Raw genomic sequence first — 19,612 nt, 5'->3', positions numbered from 1 at the left:
CCCCTGACTCCACTTGTCTCGGTGAATTTATGCTCTGCAGCCATTGCAGAGACCTGGGAAGCATACTCTTATTCCCATCCCCCCTTGGGAACCATCCCTGCCCCAAAGCAGCAGATATTTCATTGCTGTGGTTAAACTCTTCTATTTATTTGGGAAGGATTGCCCAATGGTTAGAGCACTAGGCTGGGACTTGGCAAACCAGCATTCAGTTCCTTCCTCCTCCATTTGCATCCTGTGATTGACTAGCCTGGTACTGAGTCACTCTGCCCCATTTCCCTGTTGGAACACTTTCCCTCCAAACAGCACCTGCCACTAGCCAGTGGAAATTGTGCCTGGCCCACTGGCTAGTGCAAGAGGGAACATTTCCATTGGACACTCTACGCCACTGCACGGAAATCAGCTTGACACAGAGGACTGGGTGCGTCAGGAACGTTGCTATGGGCCCAGCATGTGCTGGGTCAATCAGCATCGGCCCTATCATGTCAGCAGATGAGGAAGATGATCGAGTCTTAGGATAGCAGCCTACCACTGTGGAGATGCAGGTTTCATTCCCTGCGCTGTCACACATGCCCTGTCCGACCTTACACGAGTCACTTAAAGCACATTTTTAAAGGTGTTCGGGCTTCTTAAGGCAGCTGAGCACTTCTGAAAATCCCACTGGGCACCTATCTGCATTTTAAGTGTCTGACCACCTTTAGAAGCCTGGTCCTTAGCCTCTTTGTTCCTCAGTTTCCCATCCCAATGGGGATAATGCTACTTCCTTACCTCACTGGACTGTATTAAGATAAATACTTTAAATATCTTGAGGTTGATGGATTTCCATTCCATACGGCTAAATGCAGTGCGTTGCATAATGACAGGTTTCAGAGTAGCAGCCGTGTTAGTCTGTATCCGCAAAAAGAAGAACAGGAGTACTTGTGGCACCTTAGAGACTAACAAATTTATTAGAGCATAAGCTTTCTTTTTAAGACAATTAAAGACAAAAATAAAAATCATCCGAAGAAGTGGGCTGTAGTCCACGAAAGCTTATGCTCTAATAAATTTGTTAGTCTCTAAGGTGCCACAAGTACTCCTGTTCTTCTTTTTGCGGATACAGACTAACACGGCTGCTACTCTGAAACCTTTAAATATCTTGAGATGCTCATGTTCTGCAGCCACGGGGCTGCTAGAAATACTTAAAAGACATGATTACAAATACAAAGGCTGAGATTTTCCTGGGTCTCTAGGGCAGGGCCACCCGTGGGGGGGCCAGTGGGGCAATTTGCTCCAGGTCCCGGGCCCCACAGGGGCCCCCACGAGATTTTTCAGGGGCCCCCATGAGAATTTTTGGCAGTTCTTTGGCTGCAGGTCGTTCAGTGCCACCGAACACACCCGGAGCGAGTGAAGGACCCACTTCTAAAGACCCAGAGCTTCTTCCGCTCTGGGTCCTCGGTGGCAATTTAGCGGTGGGTCCTTCACTCGCTCCGGGACCCACCGCCAAAGTGCCCCGAAGATCTGGAGCAGAAGTACCCCCGCCGCCAAAGACCCCAGACCCCCTGAATCCTCTGGACGGCCCTGCTCTAGGGGACAGGGAGGCCAAATTCCCAGTAAAATGAATGGGGGTTGGGGGTTCACCTCCTAGAGCTGGCTTTGAAAATCTCAGTCAAAGTGACTGAACGTCTGACCTGGACAATAAACCTCCTTGTTTCTGTCCATTTAAAGCCATTCCTGTGCCTATGCAAAGCACATTGCTAATATTCCCAGCCTGAATCCCAGTGTCTGAGAATGTTTTCATCAATATTTTAAAATATATGATTAAAAATTCCAAAAAATAAAGTTTGGAATTTCAAAAATTTTAATGAAATGCTGTTATGTTCCTCAACCAGCTCCAAAGCTAAAATATCATCTGCTAAAGCCAGATCTGAACTCCCAGATGTTTTTCTGCCCTCTTCAGTAAAACAGATACCGTATATCATGAGCCAATGGCTAGAAGTTGAAGCTAGACACATTCAGACTGGAAATGAGGCATACATATTTCAAAGTGAGGATAATTAACCACTGAAACAACTTAACCAGGGTCATGGTGGATTTTCTATCACTGGCATGTTTTTTAATCAATATTGGATTTTTTTCCAAAAAAATCTGTTCTAGGAATTATTTTGAGGACATTCTCTGGCCTGTGTTGTATAAGAGGTCAGGCTAAATGACCACTATGATCCCTTCTGGGGCCAAATTCCAGGCTGAGGAGAATGAAAAGGAACATGACAGACAGATGGCCAGGGCTGAGGCTGCACACAAAAGAGCTATGGAAGAAAAACAAAAAGAAATGGAGCTGAGGCAAAAAGAGATGGAGCTGAAAGAAAAAGAGATGAAGCTGAAAGAAAAAGAGATGGAGCAGAAACAAAAAGAGATGGAGGAGAGGGAAAGAGAGAGGAAGCATGAACTGGAATTGGTAAGAGCTAGGCAGGATATACCAGTCAACCCTAACAACCCCTCTCTAGGTACCGCTTCCCATCCCAGAAAATTACCCACCTACAAGGCATGGGATGATACTGAGGCCTTCTTGGAAAATTTTGAAAGGGCCTGCCTTGGATACAGCATCACTACAGACCAGTACATGATAGAGCTGGGGCCGCAGCTCAGTGGACCCTTAGCAGAGGTGGCAGCTGAAATGCCTAAGGAACACATGGACAGTTATGAACTTTTTAAAAACAAGGCCAGAATCAGAATGGGGCTAACACCTGAGCATGTCCGTCGGCGGTTCAGAGCCCTAAGATAGAAACAAGACGTGCCATTTACCCAACATGCCTACCACATTGGCAAAAATTATGATGCCTGGGTATCAGGAGGAAATGTTAAATCTCTGGAAGATCTGTTTTTCCTAGTGAAAATGGAGCAGTTCTTAGAGAGTGTTCCTGAGGAAATAGAAAGGTACATCCTAGATGGGAAACCCAAAACTGTAACCGAGGTGGGGGAGATTGGAGCCAAATCGGTGGAGGTGGCAGAAAAGAAAAAAAAAACTAATAGCAGTTGGAGCGAATATCAGAAGGGGCAATCTGAAACAAAACCCTACCACCGGGGACAACCCAAGGCACCTCCTACACCGCAAGGAAAACCCCAGACATCTTCTCACCTCACCACACCAGTCTCCACCAACCAACCTCGCCCCGGTGATACCTTAGCAGGGCGATGTTTTAAATGTAATGAACTGGGACATATAAAGGTCCACTGCCCCAAGAACCCCAACCGATTACAGTTCATTACACTGCAATCACCCCAAAGATCCCCAGGCCCAGATGCTTCTCAAATACCCTCGGAGTGAAGGGAAACTCTGAGAGTGGGAGGAAAGAAGGTTATCACGTGGAGGGACACTGGGGCATAAGTGTCAACGATCCACCAATCCCTAGTGGACCCAAACTCATCAACCCAGAGGCTCCAGTGACAATTCAACCCTTCATGTCGCACTCTTTAACCCTGCCTACAGCCAAGTTGCCTGTCCTGTACAAGGGCTGGTGGGGACTTTTGCAGTCTATGACAATTATCCCATTCCCATGCTACTGGCGGAAGATTTGGCCAACCATGTGAAGCTAGCCAAGAGGGTGGGAATGGTCACCCCAGACAGGCTAAGCAAGCTTTCACCCCCATCCCTGTTCCTGAGCCATCCACCAGGACCCCATCTGTGTTACCAGAGACCCAGACAGAGATGGTGGAACCGGATCCCATGCCAATGACTACAACAGCCATAGTGGATCCAATCCCCGAGACCCAGCCAAAGCCAGTCCCACAACCGGAACTGGCAATGCAACTAGCACCAGAACCAGTGCCAGCACTGAGTCCAGCACTTGCAAACCCGTCTACAACTCCAATGCCAGAGGGCACCAGCGAGCCTGAACTGGCAGAAGCAGCAGATAACCCTACCCAAGAGGCTCAGCCAGAGCCTGAAATACCACATAGTGCACCAGAGGAGAGTGGTTCACAGTCAACGGAAACAACCCCAGCACCTGCATCTCTTCCAGAAGGACCAAGCCCAAGTCCACAATCCAAGGAACTAATATCTCCAGCATCAAGGGAACAGTTCCAGGCCGAACAGGAAGCAGATGTTAGCCTTCAGAAACCAACCAAAGAAACACAACTCCAGTTCCTTAGCGGCCACCACCACACCAAGCCGTGAGTGAAAATGCCCACATTCACAAACCAGGAGCAGGTGCTCTGGGAATTGTGGATAAAAAACCAAGGACTGACAAGCCATTCTCCCAACACCATAAGCTAGTCATAGCTTTCCCATATTCTAGTATTTGGGAAAAGTATGACGCTTCATTCAGAATACTGGTGGATGCTGTATCCTCCGGGGGCCTGGGTTAGGCACAGACAATACATAGCATAACCTATGGCAATAATAGTGTTTAATAAGCTTTCCAAACACACCTCAGCACACAGGCCCCGGAGCTTGCAGTTTATATCCATTGAAGTCCAAGTCACACAGTCCTGGTGCTGCTGGACTGGCGCATCTATGACACTGCCCTCACAATCTTTGAAAAGCGTTTCCCTAAGACAGTGCTTAAGGACAGCATAAACAGCAACACATCCAGTAGTCCGCATGATTTTTTTCGGTGACAACATGGCATTGGCTCAGTTAGTTCCATGCCAACCCTCCTCCTAAACTCCTCATTGCCGTCATCCTCGGAGTGCTCTTCAACAATTTGTATCGGCGTTGAGCAAAAACAAGGCGGGCCTGGTTCGTCTTCGCTGTTTGCTGCAATGCTGTCCAGGGCATCTGGGTCCTCTAGAAAGGCGTCATTGAGCTGTTGAGAGATTTTCAGAAAAGAAACAAGTGTAAGTTCCCACTGCTTGTTTTTAGATTTACACAACCCTGGTTTCTAACCCCATTACTTACACAGACACATACATACAAACACACACACATACACATATGCTCTAATGTTACTTCTACATTGTTCATTTACCTGAGCGCTTAGTGACGTCTTTTCCATTCACCTTGTCCGCCGGTGACTCCCCCGAGCTATGTTTGCCTTCCTCCTCTAGGAGGGTGAATGACAAAAGGCCACCATGCACATTGGGGTGTCTCACGAGCAGTTGGGTTTCGGGTATAGGTTCCAGCATATTCATCAAAGGCTTGCCAGAGGGCTCCCCTCAGCTGCTCCCTCCTCCTCCTCGGCACTGTCGCTGATGTAGCGCTTTCTCCACCGATGATAGAAGACCCTCGGGCCTAAACCAAAGTCGGAAGTTCTCATGTGGGTGGTGAAGGAGTCCATGTTTCCTCTCAGCATTTCACGATTTCTAAAACATGCGTGCTTGGTAAGAGATGGCCTCTTCTGCCCGGTGCTGGGACTTATGCGGTGATGGTGCTGTACTCTGATTGGCAGAGGGTGGTGGGAGGAGTTCTTAGAGGGGTCACATGACCCTCTTCTGGGCGGTTCATTCCATTCCGGAACCTGACCTATTCTGCTCTCAAGGTGGTCCTCTGCAGCCAAAACCCATCACAATTGGTAGAGGGCAGTGGGAGGAGTTCTTAGTGGGGTCACACAAAACAATTCCAGAGAGGTCATCCTGCCCTGGAACTCCCCCCGATTGGTCAAATCTCCTCTCGGGGGTGGTCCCCAGCTGCTGAAACCACTCCTGATTGGTAGAGGGCGGTGGGAGAAGTTGTTAGATAGGTGACGCGACCCACTCCCAGATGGGTCACCCCACCCCAGAACTCCCCTCAAATCTACTCTGGGGTGGACCTATGGGGGTGAAACCCATCCTGATTGGTAGATAGTGGTGGGCAGAGTTGTTAGAGGGGTCATATAACACACCTTACTTCCAGTCATGTGTCCGGCTTGACCCAGGAAGGAATATTCCCAGGGGAGGGACTTCTGTTGTCGGGTGGGCGGGGTTAAGGGGTCAAAGGGCGTGGCTTACATTTGATTGTCGGTGGGGGCCATATACTACTTACATGAACTTTTAATTTGTGGCAAACTGGGATGTGAATCTACACTGCACTAGGCAGTGGGCTGTGTCCATGTGACCCTGCTGATCTTGTCCTATTTCAAAGAGCACTGGATCAAAGTGCTGTAACCAGCTGTTACTGCATGTCAACAGGGTGCACAGGGCAGTTAGTCTGCAGCAGGCTAGACCAGGCTCCTTTCACTCACCAGCTGGCTGTGAACATATTGTTCCTATAGAAAAGCCCTAAATGGGATCAGGGACTTAAAGCTCCTCCCAGCACTGGAGCTGACACTGGCTTGTTCAGGCTTCAGACAGGGTCACAGTACAAGATGTCACTGCTCTGTGGCTAAATAGCTGAATTCGGTCTCCTGGGCTGTGAGCCCAGGTCTGATCTCACCTCTAGAGCAAACCTTGCTGACATCCTGCCCCAGCTGAGCTTAACCCCATAGAGGGGGAACAGTGCCTTCCCTGGGTGTCACATGGTGGCAGCATCCCTGGAAGGACCCTTGACTATAAATAAGTCTGGGCTGAGGCCCCAGGATGTCCCCAAGTGTTTGCAGAATAAAATATATATTTGTAGCAGAGACGTGATCTTCAATAGCTCAGAGCCTTGTGGCACCAGAGCCCAAACTGCTATGAAATAGCCTGTTCCTTCATTAGTTCTATATAATTACCTCTGGATGAGCAGAGATTTTGTTTCTTTGTCCTGCAATGCATCAGCAGCTCTTGGTATGCAGCCACCAGGGGAACCCACAGCTCAGGCTGCCCTGGCTGCTTGAAATTGGTCATTAAGGGTACGTCTACACTATAATTAGAAACCTGCAACTGGCCCATGGCAGCTAACTCCAGCTCACAAAGCTGAGGCTAAGGGGCTGTTTAATTGTGGTGTAGACATTCAGCTTTGGGCTGCAGCCTGAGCTCTGGGACCTTCCCACCACACAGGATCCTAGAACCCGGGCTCCAGCCAGACCCCGAACATCTACACCAGAGGTCGGCAACGTTCGGTATGCGGCTCGCCAGGGTAAGCACCCTGGCAGGCTGGGCCAGTTTTATTTACCTGCTGACGCGGCAGGTTCGTCCGATTGCGGCCCCCACTGGCCGCAGTTCACCGTCCCGGGCCAATGGGGGCGGCGAGAAGCCGCGGCCAGGACATTGCTTACCCGCGCCGCTTCTCACCACCCCCATTGGACCGGGACGGCGAACCGAGGCCAGTGGGATCCGCAATCATCTGAACCTGCCGCGTCAGCAGGTAAATAAAACTGGCCCGGCCCTCCATGGTGCTTACCCTGGCGAGCCGCGTGCCGAATGTTGCCGACCCCTGATCTACACCACAGTAAAACAGCCCCCTGGACTCAGCCCCATGAGCCCTAGTCAGATTACACAAGCCAACTGCAGGTTTTTAATGCCCTAAGAGGTACCCAAAAGCAAAGACTAAAAACTAAGGGCCAGGCCCTGAGCTGATGCAAATTGACTTCAGAGTAGCTAGGGCTATTTATGCCAAAAGAGGATCTGGCCCTACAAAGGAGCTGTGGTGGATTTTCATCAATTGGGGATCTAGCCCTTTGATTTCAATAGTGCTACAGCTGACTTACACCAGCTGGCCTGTTACAGTTTCAAATCCATATTCTTTCCATGTGAATCTGAGCGGAAATTGAGAAAAAAGTTCTAAATTGGTCTGCAATTCCTTAGCTCTTTACGCCATTTGATTCATTACAAGAGTGTAATTTTTAATGGTTACAGAGTGATTCATTCCCACTAGCTATTGAATTTAGGAGGATAGTCATTATTTATTTGCAATTAAAATTGGAAAATGTAAAAGGACAATAGATATTTTCTGTGATTTTTTTTTAATTTTGTCAACCCTGCAATTTTCTGTTGGGAAAAGTTTTGAGGGAATGTTTTTAGCCCTTCTGGCTCAGATACTGCAATTGTGGTGTTCCATATAAACACTTTAAATAGGTTGAACAATGCCAACTGGGACTTGTTTTTGTGACCAGCTCTGGGGTTGAGTTATGATGGTTCCCTCAGTTAGAGAAGATCAGGAGGCTGATTTCACTGGGCAGTCTTCAAAGGGTGAAGTCAAGTGGTATTCTCAGTGGAGCTTAAAGCAGTAAGAAACTCAACTGCCATGGAAATTAAATGGTATGTCAGCACCTAGATCCCTTTAATTTGTTAGTCTCATCCTAAGTCAGGAGACCTAGGTTCTGTTCCGACGGCTGACACAGGCTGAGAGTATGAGTTTAAACCAGCTACACAACCTTGGTGTGTCCCAGTTCCCCTGTCACCTCCCAGTCACCAAGGCTGGGATTTTCAAGAGTTGAGGGGACGTAGACACCCAAATGCCATTGACAGTTTCTCCAGAAAAATTCAGTTCTCATAGAAAATGTTCAGGACTTGTTATTCTTTGTTTTTTTATATTTATATATGAAAACTGAAAAAAATTCCAAGAAAAATTTTGAGGAGAAAAAATCACTTCCTGGACAGCTCTCCTCAGCCCCCAGTCTACTGGAATCTTTTACGAATCTGGCCACTTAATTTGGTGCTTGAGTGGGAAGTGAATTGTTCTGAAAATTGTGGCCTAAGGGGAAAATTATATCTCATCCCCAGCACTGGGCGAGGTGTTTTCTGACCTGTGGTGAAGTGCCAAGTATTGGCTATTGCCAAAGCTGCTAAGTATGTACATTCTGAAGGACACACAGAGGAATGTCAAAACTCACATGTGCATTTATCTACACACCAAGTAACATACATGGACTGAAACAGACACATTCATGCAACATTATTCTTTAGCAAACACAAACACAAAGCAAAGACTCAGAAATATACACTTATAATGTAACCTTATAAAGGAACACATAGGCTAGTCCTACACTAGAAAGGTTTGCAATCATAGCAGTGTCATTTATGGGTTGTGTTTACTTCTGTGATATTTCAATACTGGCAAAAGCCATAATGAGAACATGGTTACACTGGCGCAAAGGTCATTTTCCTGTATAGCTAATTTCTCTTGGACAACTGGTCTAAACTATAGCAACAAAAGCTGGCAAAAGCTGTATTTACATTAGGAATGTTTGCCAGGATAGGTATACTGACAAATCTTTTCTAGTGTTGACCTGGCTATAGGTTGTCAAGTTGTCATTCCTCTCTCCCTCTTTCTCTCTCTCACTCTCTCTCTCTGTTTCTTACACACACACAGTCAGGATTTGTCTATTGTGCAGCTGCAGGTATAATTTCCAGCTCAAGCAGAAATATCTGTGCTAGCTTTGATTGAGCTAGTCAGCTAAAAATAGTCATGTAGATGTACCAACAGAGACAGTGTCTTCTGTTCATTGGGGAAAATTCTCAAAGCCATCTAATTTAAGAACCTAAGTCTCATTTTCAAATACAACTTAGGTGCTTACGAGTCTAATAGGGTCATAAGAGGGCCATTTAGGTGCATATTAGGATTTTCAAAAGCACCTGTGCACTTACATGCCACTGAAATCAATGAGTTTTACATGCCTGTGTGCTTTTGAAAATCCCACTTGACGCCTCAGTACCATTACAAATCTAGTCCTAAGTCTTATTGACTTTGAATGGGACTTACACTCTGGAGTGACTAAGGCAATTTTGAAAATGGGACATTGGCTCCTAAGTGTGCTTTTGAAATTGTTATCTCTTGGCTTTTACACAATTCCCCTCTTAGAGACCCAGTCAAAGTGCCCTGGGATTCCTTGAAGAAATACAGCTTCCTCCTGAGGTCATCTGTCAAGGCCCCTTTCACCTTCATGTTCCTCAGGCTGCAGATGATCAGGTTCTGCAATGGCATTCCCAATGTGTTTAGGACACTGGCCACTTTGTTGAGGGCCAAGGAATGGCTTTCCCTGAGTTGGATGTAGATGAAGATGGAACTCTCTTGTATTAATTTTGATGGAATAAATGGGCCCAAAGAGTCAAAGGTGTTAACATGACCCAGTCACTGTCCAGTATGAAACCATTTTAAACAAGGTTCGGGGTTTGGTTTACAGAGACCTCAGCCTGCTCAGTGTCATGGCAAAATCATTATTAAAAATCCTTTTAACTTTTTATTAAAGATACAAAGAAGAAGGGGAAACAGGTAAAGCATTTGAAATGTAAAATCTTAAGTAAGGCTTTCTTTTAGCACCATCCCTTGTTCCTTTTCCCTTTAGCTGGAGAGAGTCTTTGGAATGGAAAAGAAAAACAAACACAAACTTCTCTGACTGTCTTGTAGATGATGGCAAAAATGATGATAACTGTTCTTTTTCTGGAAAGTAAATGAAATTAGTTCAAATGGTCTGGTGCTGGAGTTGTTGCGTCTCTCGTTAAAGTCTGATCCCGTTTCAAATCAAGCACATGCAAGAGGGGAGAGAAAAGAACAGCCGAGGTAGAAAATGCAGCTTTTTCCTCTGACGTTGACTCTTACTCGCAACCTCATTGCGGGAAAATCACAGGTCCAGCACATGGTCTTACCAGTCACAATGAGACTTGACAAATTGTACGAGCATCACTCAGGATGTTGTGAAGGCCATGACTATAACAGGGTTCAAAAAAGAACCAGATAAGTTCACGGAGCATAGGTCCATCAATGGCTATTAGCCAGGATGGGCAGGGATGATGTCCCTAGCTTCTGTTTGCCAGAGGCTGGGAGTGGGCAGCAGGGAATGGATCACTTGGCAATTACCTGTTCTGTTCATTCCCTCTGAAGCACCTGGCATTGGCTGGTGTCTGAAGACAGGATACTGAGCTAGATGGACCTTTGGTCTGACCCAGTATGGCCGTTCTTATGTTCTTAGGCTGTTTTGGACATTGCTTTTAGCTGCCTCTTTGGTCAAAGGCTTACAGAAATGTTGCAGAAGATGCCGTCTTGGCCAGCTAAGCCAGACATTTAATAGACAGAAGGAAAAAGGAGAGGGAGAAAAAAGAGAAGGAAAAAGGTGGGGAAGGAAAAGGGCATACGAGTGGGGAGGGGGAACGGCAAAGTCTCCAATCTCGGGTAGGGGCTGAACTGGAGTCAGTTGAATGGGCGATATCATCTGAATCCCTCTCTCTGGCCTGGTCTGATGAGGACATCTCTCAGGATTAGGATGACAAAGGCCCAATAGTGTCATGGTGGACACTGGGGTCCCTGCAGATTGTGAAGGTGGCAGTCAAGATTGTGGAGCTCACTCCTTCCCCTTTCCTTGTTTTTCAGTCAGCCAGAGTCCACTGTGTCCCCATCCCTCAATTTTCCCTCTGAAGTCTCTTTTAAGGACCAGAAGATTTAAAGAGATAAAAAGATCCCCTAATTATTGTGTCCATAATTTAGAACTAATTTCCGACACAGCAATTTGGGTCCATTGATTTCCAGTCCCACACTTACCCTGTGTACCGGGCATGAGATCTTAATACAGTCCTTGATTATATCAGGAGGCCTTTTTCTTCAGACTAATCCAGTCTCTCTGTCTCCCTTTTGTACCTTTTCCCATCAACATTTGCTGCTATAGGTTATAATAACTGTTTATGAAGCTTTATCCACTTTCCTGCAGTTAGGCTCACGACTGGGATTGGCCTGCTTGGCCAATGAGTGCTGCCACACCTGTGCCTAGCAGCTGAGTGAGGGAGCCCCCCAGGTAAGCACTGCCCAGAGCCTGCCTCTCCCCATCCCATGCCCCATCCCCCTGCTCCTCTCATATCCAAACTCTTCTGCTGCTGGGTGGGGGGAGAGGCGTGGAGCCAGTTAGGGAGCCCCACCAACCCCCCCAGCACCAGTGGCGGCATGGCTTGTGTGCTGCTGCCCACCTCCCCCCCAGCACCCTAGGCTGCTTTCCCCCAGCACCCATGGTGCGTCCGTGCAGCCCCCTGCAAGTTTTAGTCAGGAATATATAGTAAAATGGACAGGTCACGGGCCATGAATTTTTGTTTACTGCCCATGACCTGTCCATCACTTTTACTAAAAATACCCATGACTAAAACATAGCTTCTGGGAGCCAGGCTGCACATTGGGGAAATCAGATCGGACTGAAAGGCAGCTGCCTGGGGAGTCGGGGAGTCGGCTGTCTACAGATCAAGACAAAATACCCCATTTCCATTATACCCTCCATTTCCCTTCCACCATTTTTTTCTGAAATTTTGACCTTTGGTCCCAAACACCTGCATGTTACATAAGGGGAACTGGGGCATAGGGAGATTAAAATGACTTTCTGAAGGTCACACACTGGTTTTGAGATTGTCTAAGAAAAGTCAAAATTGTACATAAGAAAAAATATTTCCAGGACACTTTCTGAGCAGCACTAGGAGTAAGATAAAATAGAAGAAACTTATATTTGCTGACATATGAAGAGAAATATAAACTTTGATACATCTATCTATCTATCTATCTATCTATCTATCTATCTATCTATCTATCTATCTATCTATCTATCTATCTATCCAAAAATCCCAACCTCAGCTATTTATTTTTTCACCCATTGCTATGGTATCTGGGTATCTTCTGTGATGCTTTTCTGAATTTTTTTTTAGCAGATCAGCGGAAATATGTGGCCATTTTCCACCCCTGCCTTTTCACTTTTCTCAATGCTGCTTTTATCTCCTTATTCCTGAGGCTGTAGATAATAGGGTTTAGTACCGGTGGTACAACAGCATAGATCACAGGAACCAACATGTCTTGAGTGGACGGGGACCTAGAGTTTGGCTTCATGTACATGAAGAATCCAGTGCCGATGAACAAGGAGACTACAATCAGGTGGGGCAGGCACGTGGAGAAGGCTTTATACCTGCCCCCTGCAGAGGGGATTCTCACTACAGTTTTGAAAATGCGAACATAGGACAGAAAGATAAAGGTGAAGCAGATAAAGCCATAGCAGAGGGCTAAGACGATGTTGTGGACCTTGTTGGGCTGCGTGTCAGAGCAAGAGAGCTGAAGGAGGGGTGGGATGTCACAGAAGAACTGGTGGACAAAGTTGGGCCCACAGAAGGGTAAGCTGAATGAGTTACCAACGTGCAACACTGAATACAGCGCTCCACTGAGCCAGGACCCGGCAGCCATCTGGACACATGCTCTGCTGTTCATTGCTGTCCTGTATCTCAGAGGTCTGCAGATGGCCAGGTAGCGGTCATATGCCATGACAGTCAGCAAGGCCAACTCTGCTGTCCCAAATGTGATGAAGAAAAACAACTGCAGGAAGCAGCTGTGGAAAGAAATGGAGTGTTGCTGCATGATGGCATTCACCATGGATTTGGGGACAGTGGCAGAGATGTAGCAGAGGTCTAAGAACGACATGTTCTTGAGGAAGAAGTACATGGGGCTGTGGAGGTGATGGTCGAGGGTCACAAGGACAATGATGAGGAAATTCCCCATGAGGGCAGCCACATAAACAAACAGGAACACAAGAAAGTGCAAGATCTGCAGCTCGCGGATGTCAGAAAATCCCAGGAGACGGAATTCATTCACAGACGTTTGGTTGGTCATGTCCTACCTGGGGAGAATGGGAAAGACAAGGAAGAGACATCAGAAAAATGCAGTTAGAATGAAGAGAGCTGAAACAAACATATTTTTCCTCATGCATATCCCCTACAACCTTTTGTATGCAGTGGGAGGTTGTGACATTGCTGTCTGTTATACATAGGGAAGTTAAATAAAAAACATAACATACTCTTGCTGGAAGGCGGCAATATAACACTACTTCATTTCTGAGAATAACACACAAGAACGTAAAACCAGAGAGAGACAGCGCAGGCTGCTTCCTAAGGCAGAGAAGCACAACTCACGCCATTTTACCCTAGTCTGGCTCTATGTAAGATGAATGCCAAAGACCACATGCTTCCCTACAGATTCCTCCAGCCTGCTATCAGGAGCAGCAAACCCTCACAAACTTAGAATGATAGCTTGTCCTGTCAATACACCACACTGACCATTCGTTACTCATCCTCTGAGTACCCAGGAGACATCAGCAATATCCTACATTTTAATCTGTGTTCTGCCACCTTTTATTGTAACTTTCAGTTCCTATACAGGTTCTTCCTAGACCTGGTCAGAAAGTGTTTCCTATTTCCACCATGAAAAATTTTAATTACAAGAACGTACATTTTAAAAAAAAAATTCAGTGGAAACTTGTGACATTTCATCCAACAAAGTCCCAAAACATTTTGATTTTTGTAAGTGAAATGCTTTTTCTGACACCGTCCCCTCCTGATTCAAATATTTTCAGTTCTTGGCTGAAATTGTTCAGTTTTCCCTGAAAAAAAAATGGACCTTTTTGGGGACAGCTAACAGTTTCCACAAAAAGTTTTGCTAGGTAGAAAATTTTCTGCTAAAAGAAGAAAATTGACAGAATTTCTGATCAAGTGTAATTCTTGTACATTTCTGGGAGATCTCAAAAGAAGAATAACACATGATGGTCAACTGAGATTCAAGCTCACAGCTCAGGTTTAGAAGCTTAGTGTCCTAACTGCTGAGCTACCGGATCACAAAAAATACTCTCGGTCTGATTTTCGAAAAAGATCAGCACCTGACCACTCCTGTTTAGACACACAAAGAATGAAACCAGATCATCAAAGGAATTTACCATTCTGAGGAGGAGGCTGCTCTGCTCTTTGAAAAGACTGGTCACTTCATTTAGGCATCTATAATGGGAGCTGAGATCCTCTGAAAATCCAGCTTGCCTTCAGGAAGATCCATAGGGAAGGTCGAAAATTTCCCACCACAACTTTTTTTCCGATGGAAAACTGGATTTCTGAATAAATATTTATTTTATTTGTATTTGTTTATTTATTATAAATTTATTGTGCCATGTGACTGCTTTCCAGCGGTGGTGGGAGGGGATTTATTGACCAATTGATATTTTTGAACAAACCATTTTGAAGTTTTGTTTTTTTCATTAAAAAGTCAAAAATTGCCAATAACCCCTGGGATGAATGGACTCCGTATCTCCCTTCTACTTTTGAAAACTTCAGCATAAGTCCAAATTTCCATTATATTTACGAGTTCTACTGATCACTGAAGCAAAATGCTGAGGCAATATCCAGGTCACAATGAGCTATTCACATGAGCAAGAAAACCCTGGAATCTAGTACAGGAAGAAAAAAATCTTAGCAAATTGTAATGATGGCATTTTTAAACTAGATTTTATTCTCTTTTTCTCTCTCTAAACAACACATCTATCTATCTATCTATCTATCTATCTATCTATCTATCTATCTATCTATCTATCTATCTATCCTACATCTACCCAGATCTCTGTGATTAGTTATCACTTTAATTAAGTAACCCTGCATCCAGGAATATCAAAAAGAACCACTTCAATCCATGTTAATATTCAATGATAGTTGGGCTCCAATACCCCTTTGAAAGTCCCCCAGTGCCCCTAATGAATATGAAACCATACCAGGAAAAAATAAATGACTTGTTGATGCTGCGAAGATCCCGGGGTGTCTGTCCTGCTTTGCAACCCATGAATTATTATAAAGTAGGTAAAAAAATATGAAGTCCCTGAACAGATTCACATGCACCTTCATTTGCTTCTGACAAAGGAGTCACATCAATGAGTGATGCAGAGGTGAGAAGAGTGATAAATTGTCTTTGCTCCTATGCAAGGTCCTATATTAATGCCTCATTACAGTCCTTTGGGATGTAGGTCCCATGAAGCATCTCATAACTTTATCTGGAAAGAATATTTCTGTTCAGTTGTTTTCTTTGTTGTTAACACTCAGCATAAGAGGGTGGATTGTCTGGCCTTTCCTTGGAGGCCGGATGGGGGAGAGAGAGAGCAAAGACAGTAATTTCTGTCCTCTACAGAAAATTAGGGAGAGAGATCACAATGTGAATGTCTTTCCTATGAATATCTCAATTCAATCCAAGCCGTTTACATCTATGCCAAGTGGGTGTGAAACTCTATTGCATTAGAAGGGTAGAGTCTGACACCCACTTTGCTCTCAATTTTGCACAAATATAAGCAATTGCCCAAGATGCCAGGCAATAAACAATTAAGCCCAAGATGTGTTGGGCAGGGTGCTATATGTGACACATTGGAAAGCGGGAGTGAGTTGGCTTGATTTTCCTCACCCAATATGGTGTAAATCAGGATTATCTCCATTAAAGTCAAGTATCAGAGGGGTAGCCATGTTAGTCTGAATCTGTAAAAAGTAACAGAGGGTCCTGTGGCACCTTTAAGACTAACAGAAGTATTGGAAGCATAAGCTTTCGTGGGTAAGAACCTCACTTCTTCAGATGCAAGAAGTGAGGTTCTTACCCACGAAAGCTTATGCTCCCAATACTTCTGTTAGCCTTAAAGGTGCCACAGGACCCTCTGTTGCTTCCATTAAAGTCAAGTCATTCATGCCCAGGAGGATCAGGTGAATAAACTGTAGGGAAGCGTCAATGAATGGGCCTAAGATTGATCCCTCAATAGTGTAGACCAGTGGTTCTCAACCACGGGTCTGGGGCCCACAGGGAACCTAAAACAAGTTTCAGGGGATCCACCAAGCAGGGCCAGTGTTAGACTCACTGGGGCACAGGGCAGAAAGCTGAAGCCCTGCTGTATGGGGCTGAAGCCTGGGGCCTTGAACCCCACCACCGGAGGCTTAAGCCAAAGACTTGAACAACTTAGATTCTTGGGGGCCCCTGTGGTATGGGGACCCAGGCAATTGCCCTCCTTGCAACCCCCTAATGCCAGTCCTGGCTTTTATGAGCAGAAAACCAGTTGTTGTGGCACAGGTGGGCCGTGGAGTTTTTATAGCATGTTTGGGGGGGCCTCAGAAAAAAAAGGTTAAAAACCCCTGGTCTACAGCAGTGGTTCTCAGCCAGGGTTCAGGGCTCCCTGGGGGGCTGCAGGCAGGTTCCAGCGGATCTGCAAAGCATGGTCGGTGTTAGACTCACTAAGGCCTAGGGCAGAAAGCCAAAGCCCTGTTGCGCCGGACTGCAGCCCGGGGCCCCAAGTCCTACCACCCGAGGCTGAAGCCGCAGCCTGAGCAACTTAGCTTTGCGGTGCCTCCTGTGGCGTGGGGACCTGGGCAGTTGCCCTCCTTGCTACCCCCTAAAGCCAGCCCTGGCTTTTATATGTAGAAAAACGGTTGTGGCACAGGTGGGCCGTGGAGTTTTTATAGCACATTGGGTCAGGGCCTCAGAAAGAGAAAGGCTGAGAACCCCTAGTGTAGACCCTTAGTATCTCTACTGGAGTTGGCAGGTATCAAAGGGGGTAAGCCCAGTGTGAACGAGATCACAGTCAGACTCTGACTGACCAACATTTCCATGTTAATTTCAGGGAGATTTGCAGAGCCCTCACTACAAGCTCCTCGAGGTAGGGGGAGGATTGTGGGGAGCACTGGTCACTGGCACCGTCATGAGGGGGCTGGTCACTGGCTCTTGGGGGAAGGTGCAGGCCTGACATGGGATCCCTGTACCCCTGATTCTGAAGGCAAGACCCATTGGGGCAGCCTGACTGTTGAGTGTGATGGGGAGGGGGATCCCTTGGCTTGTCTATCCCCCCGTGGGAAAGGAGCATCCAGCTTCCCATTCCTCACCATCCCCCCGTCTTGTCTGTGCTGCCTTCACCTCCTCTTTCCATCCACCTTCTCCGAGGTCACTGAAAGTGATGGGCACCGTGGCCAATGGAAAGCCCCCAAGCACTGGTTCTAATCCTATCCAGCGGTGGCCTATTATTGTCCAGTCACATTCTGGGAGTCATGACATTATGCAATGGGGAGTGCGGAGGTTCCTGGTTGCAAAGGGGAGTGGCCCTGACATGATGGGTGACCCAGCCAGCCTGAGCAGGCTGCAAGGGCCAGATTCACAGAGGGATGTAGACATTGCAAAGGTGGCTTCTCACCTAAGCTAGCCAGAGGGAGATGCCAGGGAGAGGGGCATGCACAAAGCTCTGCCCCTCTCGAGGAATTTGGCACCTAAGTCCACACTGCAGGGAGGTACCTCCCTCTGTTTAGGATTCTCAACTGTGATCCCTTTCTGGGAGTCAATGGAGGAAGCTGGGGGGTAGAGGGGAGAGATACCTAACCCCCAGAGCGATGCATGAGCCAGGGGACAACAGGTATTCATCCCCTAACTCGGCTGCAGAGCCAGTGCAGTAAGTCTGCCCAGAGTTTGTCTACCGGATCGGGACCCCATAGGCATGTCACACAGAATGATGGAGCAGGAGTACTTCCCTTGTAGCTCTTAGCCACATGATCAGCACATTAGCCTGGGGTGTGGGAGACAGAAGAGGGGATGTGCATCTAGGGTCTCCCACTCCCCAGGTTATACCCTAAGTGCTGGGCTAATGGTTATGAGTGAGCTTCTCCTTCCCTCCATAACACGGCCTAAGCTCCTAACTCCAGGAGAGGGTCGCAGCTATGAATCCCCAGCAGTGGGACGCACCTCCCGGTAGCCTGTGTTTAGGTGCTTACCTCTGAGAGAGGGGCAGGGCTTAGCACACTGCATCTCCTAGAACTGGAAGGAACCTTGAAAGGTCATCAAGTCCAGCCCACTGTCTTCACTAGCAGGACCAAGTACTGATTTTGCCCCAGATCCCTAAGTGGCCCCCTCAAGTATTGAACTCACAACCCTGGGTTTAGCAGGCCAATGCTCAAACCACTGAGATGTCCCTTCCCCCCAGGCCAATCTCTCATTGGCCACCTTAGCCAACGAGCTGCCAAGCACATTGGCTTTAATCGATCCCATTCTGAGGTGCCATCATTCCCCATTCATTGAGCACCAAATGCAGGCTTTTTGAACCCCAGTGATTTTCTAGGTACCATCCACTTAACTGTGGGGACCACTCAGCATTGCAAGGTTACATTTCTTTGTGAGTCCAGCCCCAGGTGCCTCAAGTGGAAGCTGACACCTCAGGTCTCTTGTGAATCTAACGTGTTTGATTCCTCAAGATACTGACCACTGTAGCCTGACACAACAGTGCACTGAAGTACGTCGAACTGACTGTAAGCAAATGATGAACAAACCCTTTCCAGTCAGTACTTTTAGCTGTTAGACAGCCGAAGTGGACAGAAATCTTTGACCAAAAAAATATTCTCAACAAAACAAACAGTTTCACTGACATCAACTTTATTTTATTTTATTTTATTTTGTGGGAAAATATCATTTTCAATTAAATGTTTTTATTTTACATTGGCAACATTTTAAACAGCGATTTCCATTTTGAATTATTATTTCAACTTTATTTTTTGTACTACCAGTTACGTGCTAAGGTGCCTTACATGGGCCTTTTTTTCTTATTTCAATATAATCTTACGTTAAACAGGTAAAAAACGCCAAAAATACCGATGTTTTGAAATGTCAGAAATCAGAACATTACTGAATAAATCTTTCAATCAGGAATATGGACATTGTCCATGACATCACTGTTGGGTTTTACTTGGAAGAGAGGATCATTGAGCCAATTCCTCCACCCAGAGTTCCTCACTCAGCTTCCTCAGGGATCCCTGCTTACTACTGACTACTAGTCCCCTCATCTGCTCAGCCCCACTCCTTTGACCTGGTCCCAGGCCCATGGAACAGTCCACCCACACCTGCTTCCTTCCCCCTACCCCCATCTCCAAGCAAAAGACTATTTCCCCTGTTACTGCCCATCGGCAAGCCCTGGTCATCACTTCCTTTCTCTCTCACTCTCCTCCTTCCTCTGCCTAGCCCAGTCCCCCTGTTCTGAACATTGCCCAGGGCATCCTCTGCCCAGCACTGCTGAGCACACAGTTGAACTGGGGA

General features: G+C 46.6%; 1 protein-coding gene across 1 annotated transcript; it reads right to left on the bottom strand.

Annotated features, from left to right (window-relative positions):
- Nucleotides 1-12,430: 12,430 nt before the first annotated feature.
- LOC103307172 (olfactory receptor 14A16-like) lies at nt 12,431-13,375 on the bottom strand. Its single transcript, XM_008177561.2, has one exon. It carries the CDS (start codon nt 13,373-13,375, stop codon nt 12,431-12,433), a length of 945 nt encoding a protein of 314 aa, XP_008175783.2.
- Nucleotides 13,376-19,612: the final 6,237 nt, after the last annotated feature.

The sequence above is a fragment of the Chrysemys picta genome, chromosome 13 (assembly GCF_011386835.1).
Source record: "Chrysemys picta bellii isolate R12L10 chromosome 13, ASM1138683v2, whole genome shotgun sequence".
Classification (NCBI taxonomy): Eukaryota; Metazoa; Chordata; order Testudines; family Emydidae; genus Chrysemys; species Chrysemys picta.
Note: the sequence above shows the minus strand (reverse complement) of the source record. Positions and strands in the feature narration are given on the sequence as shown.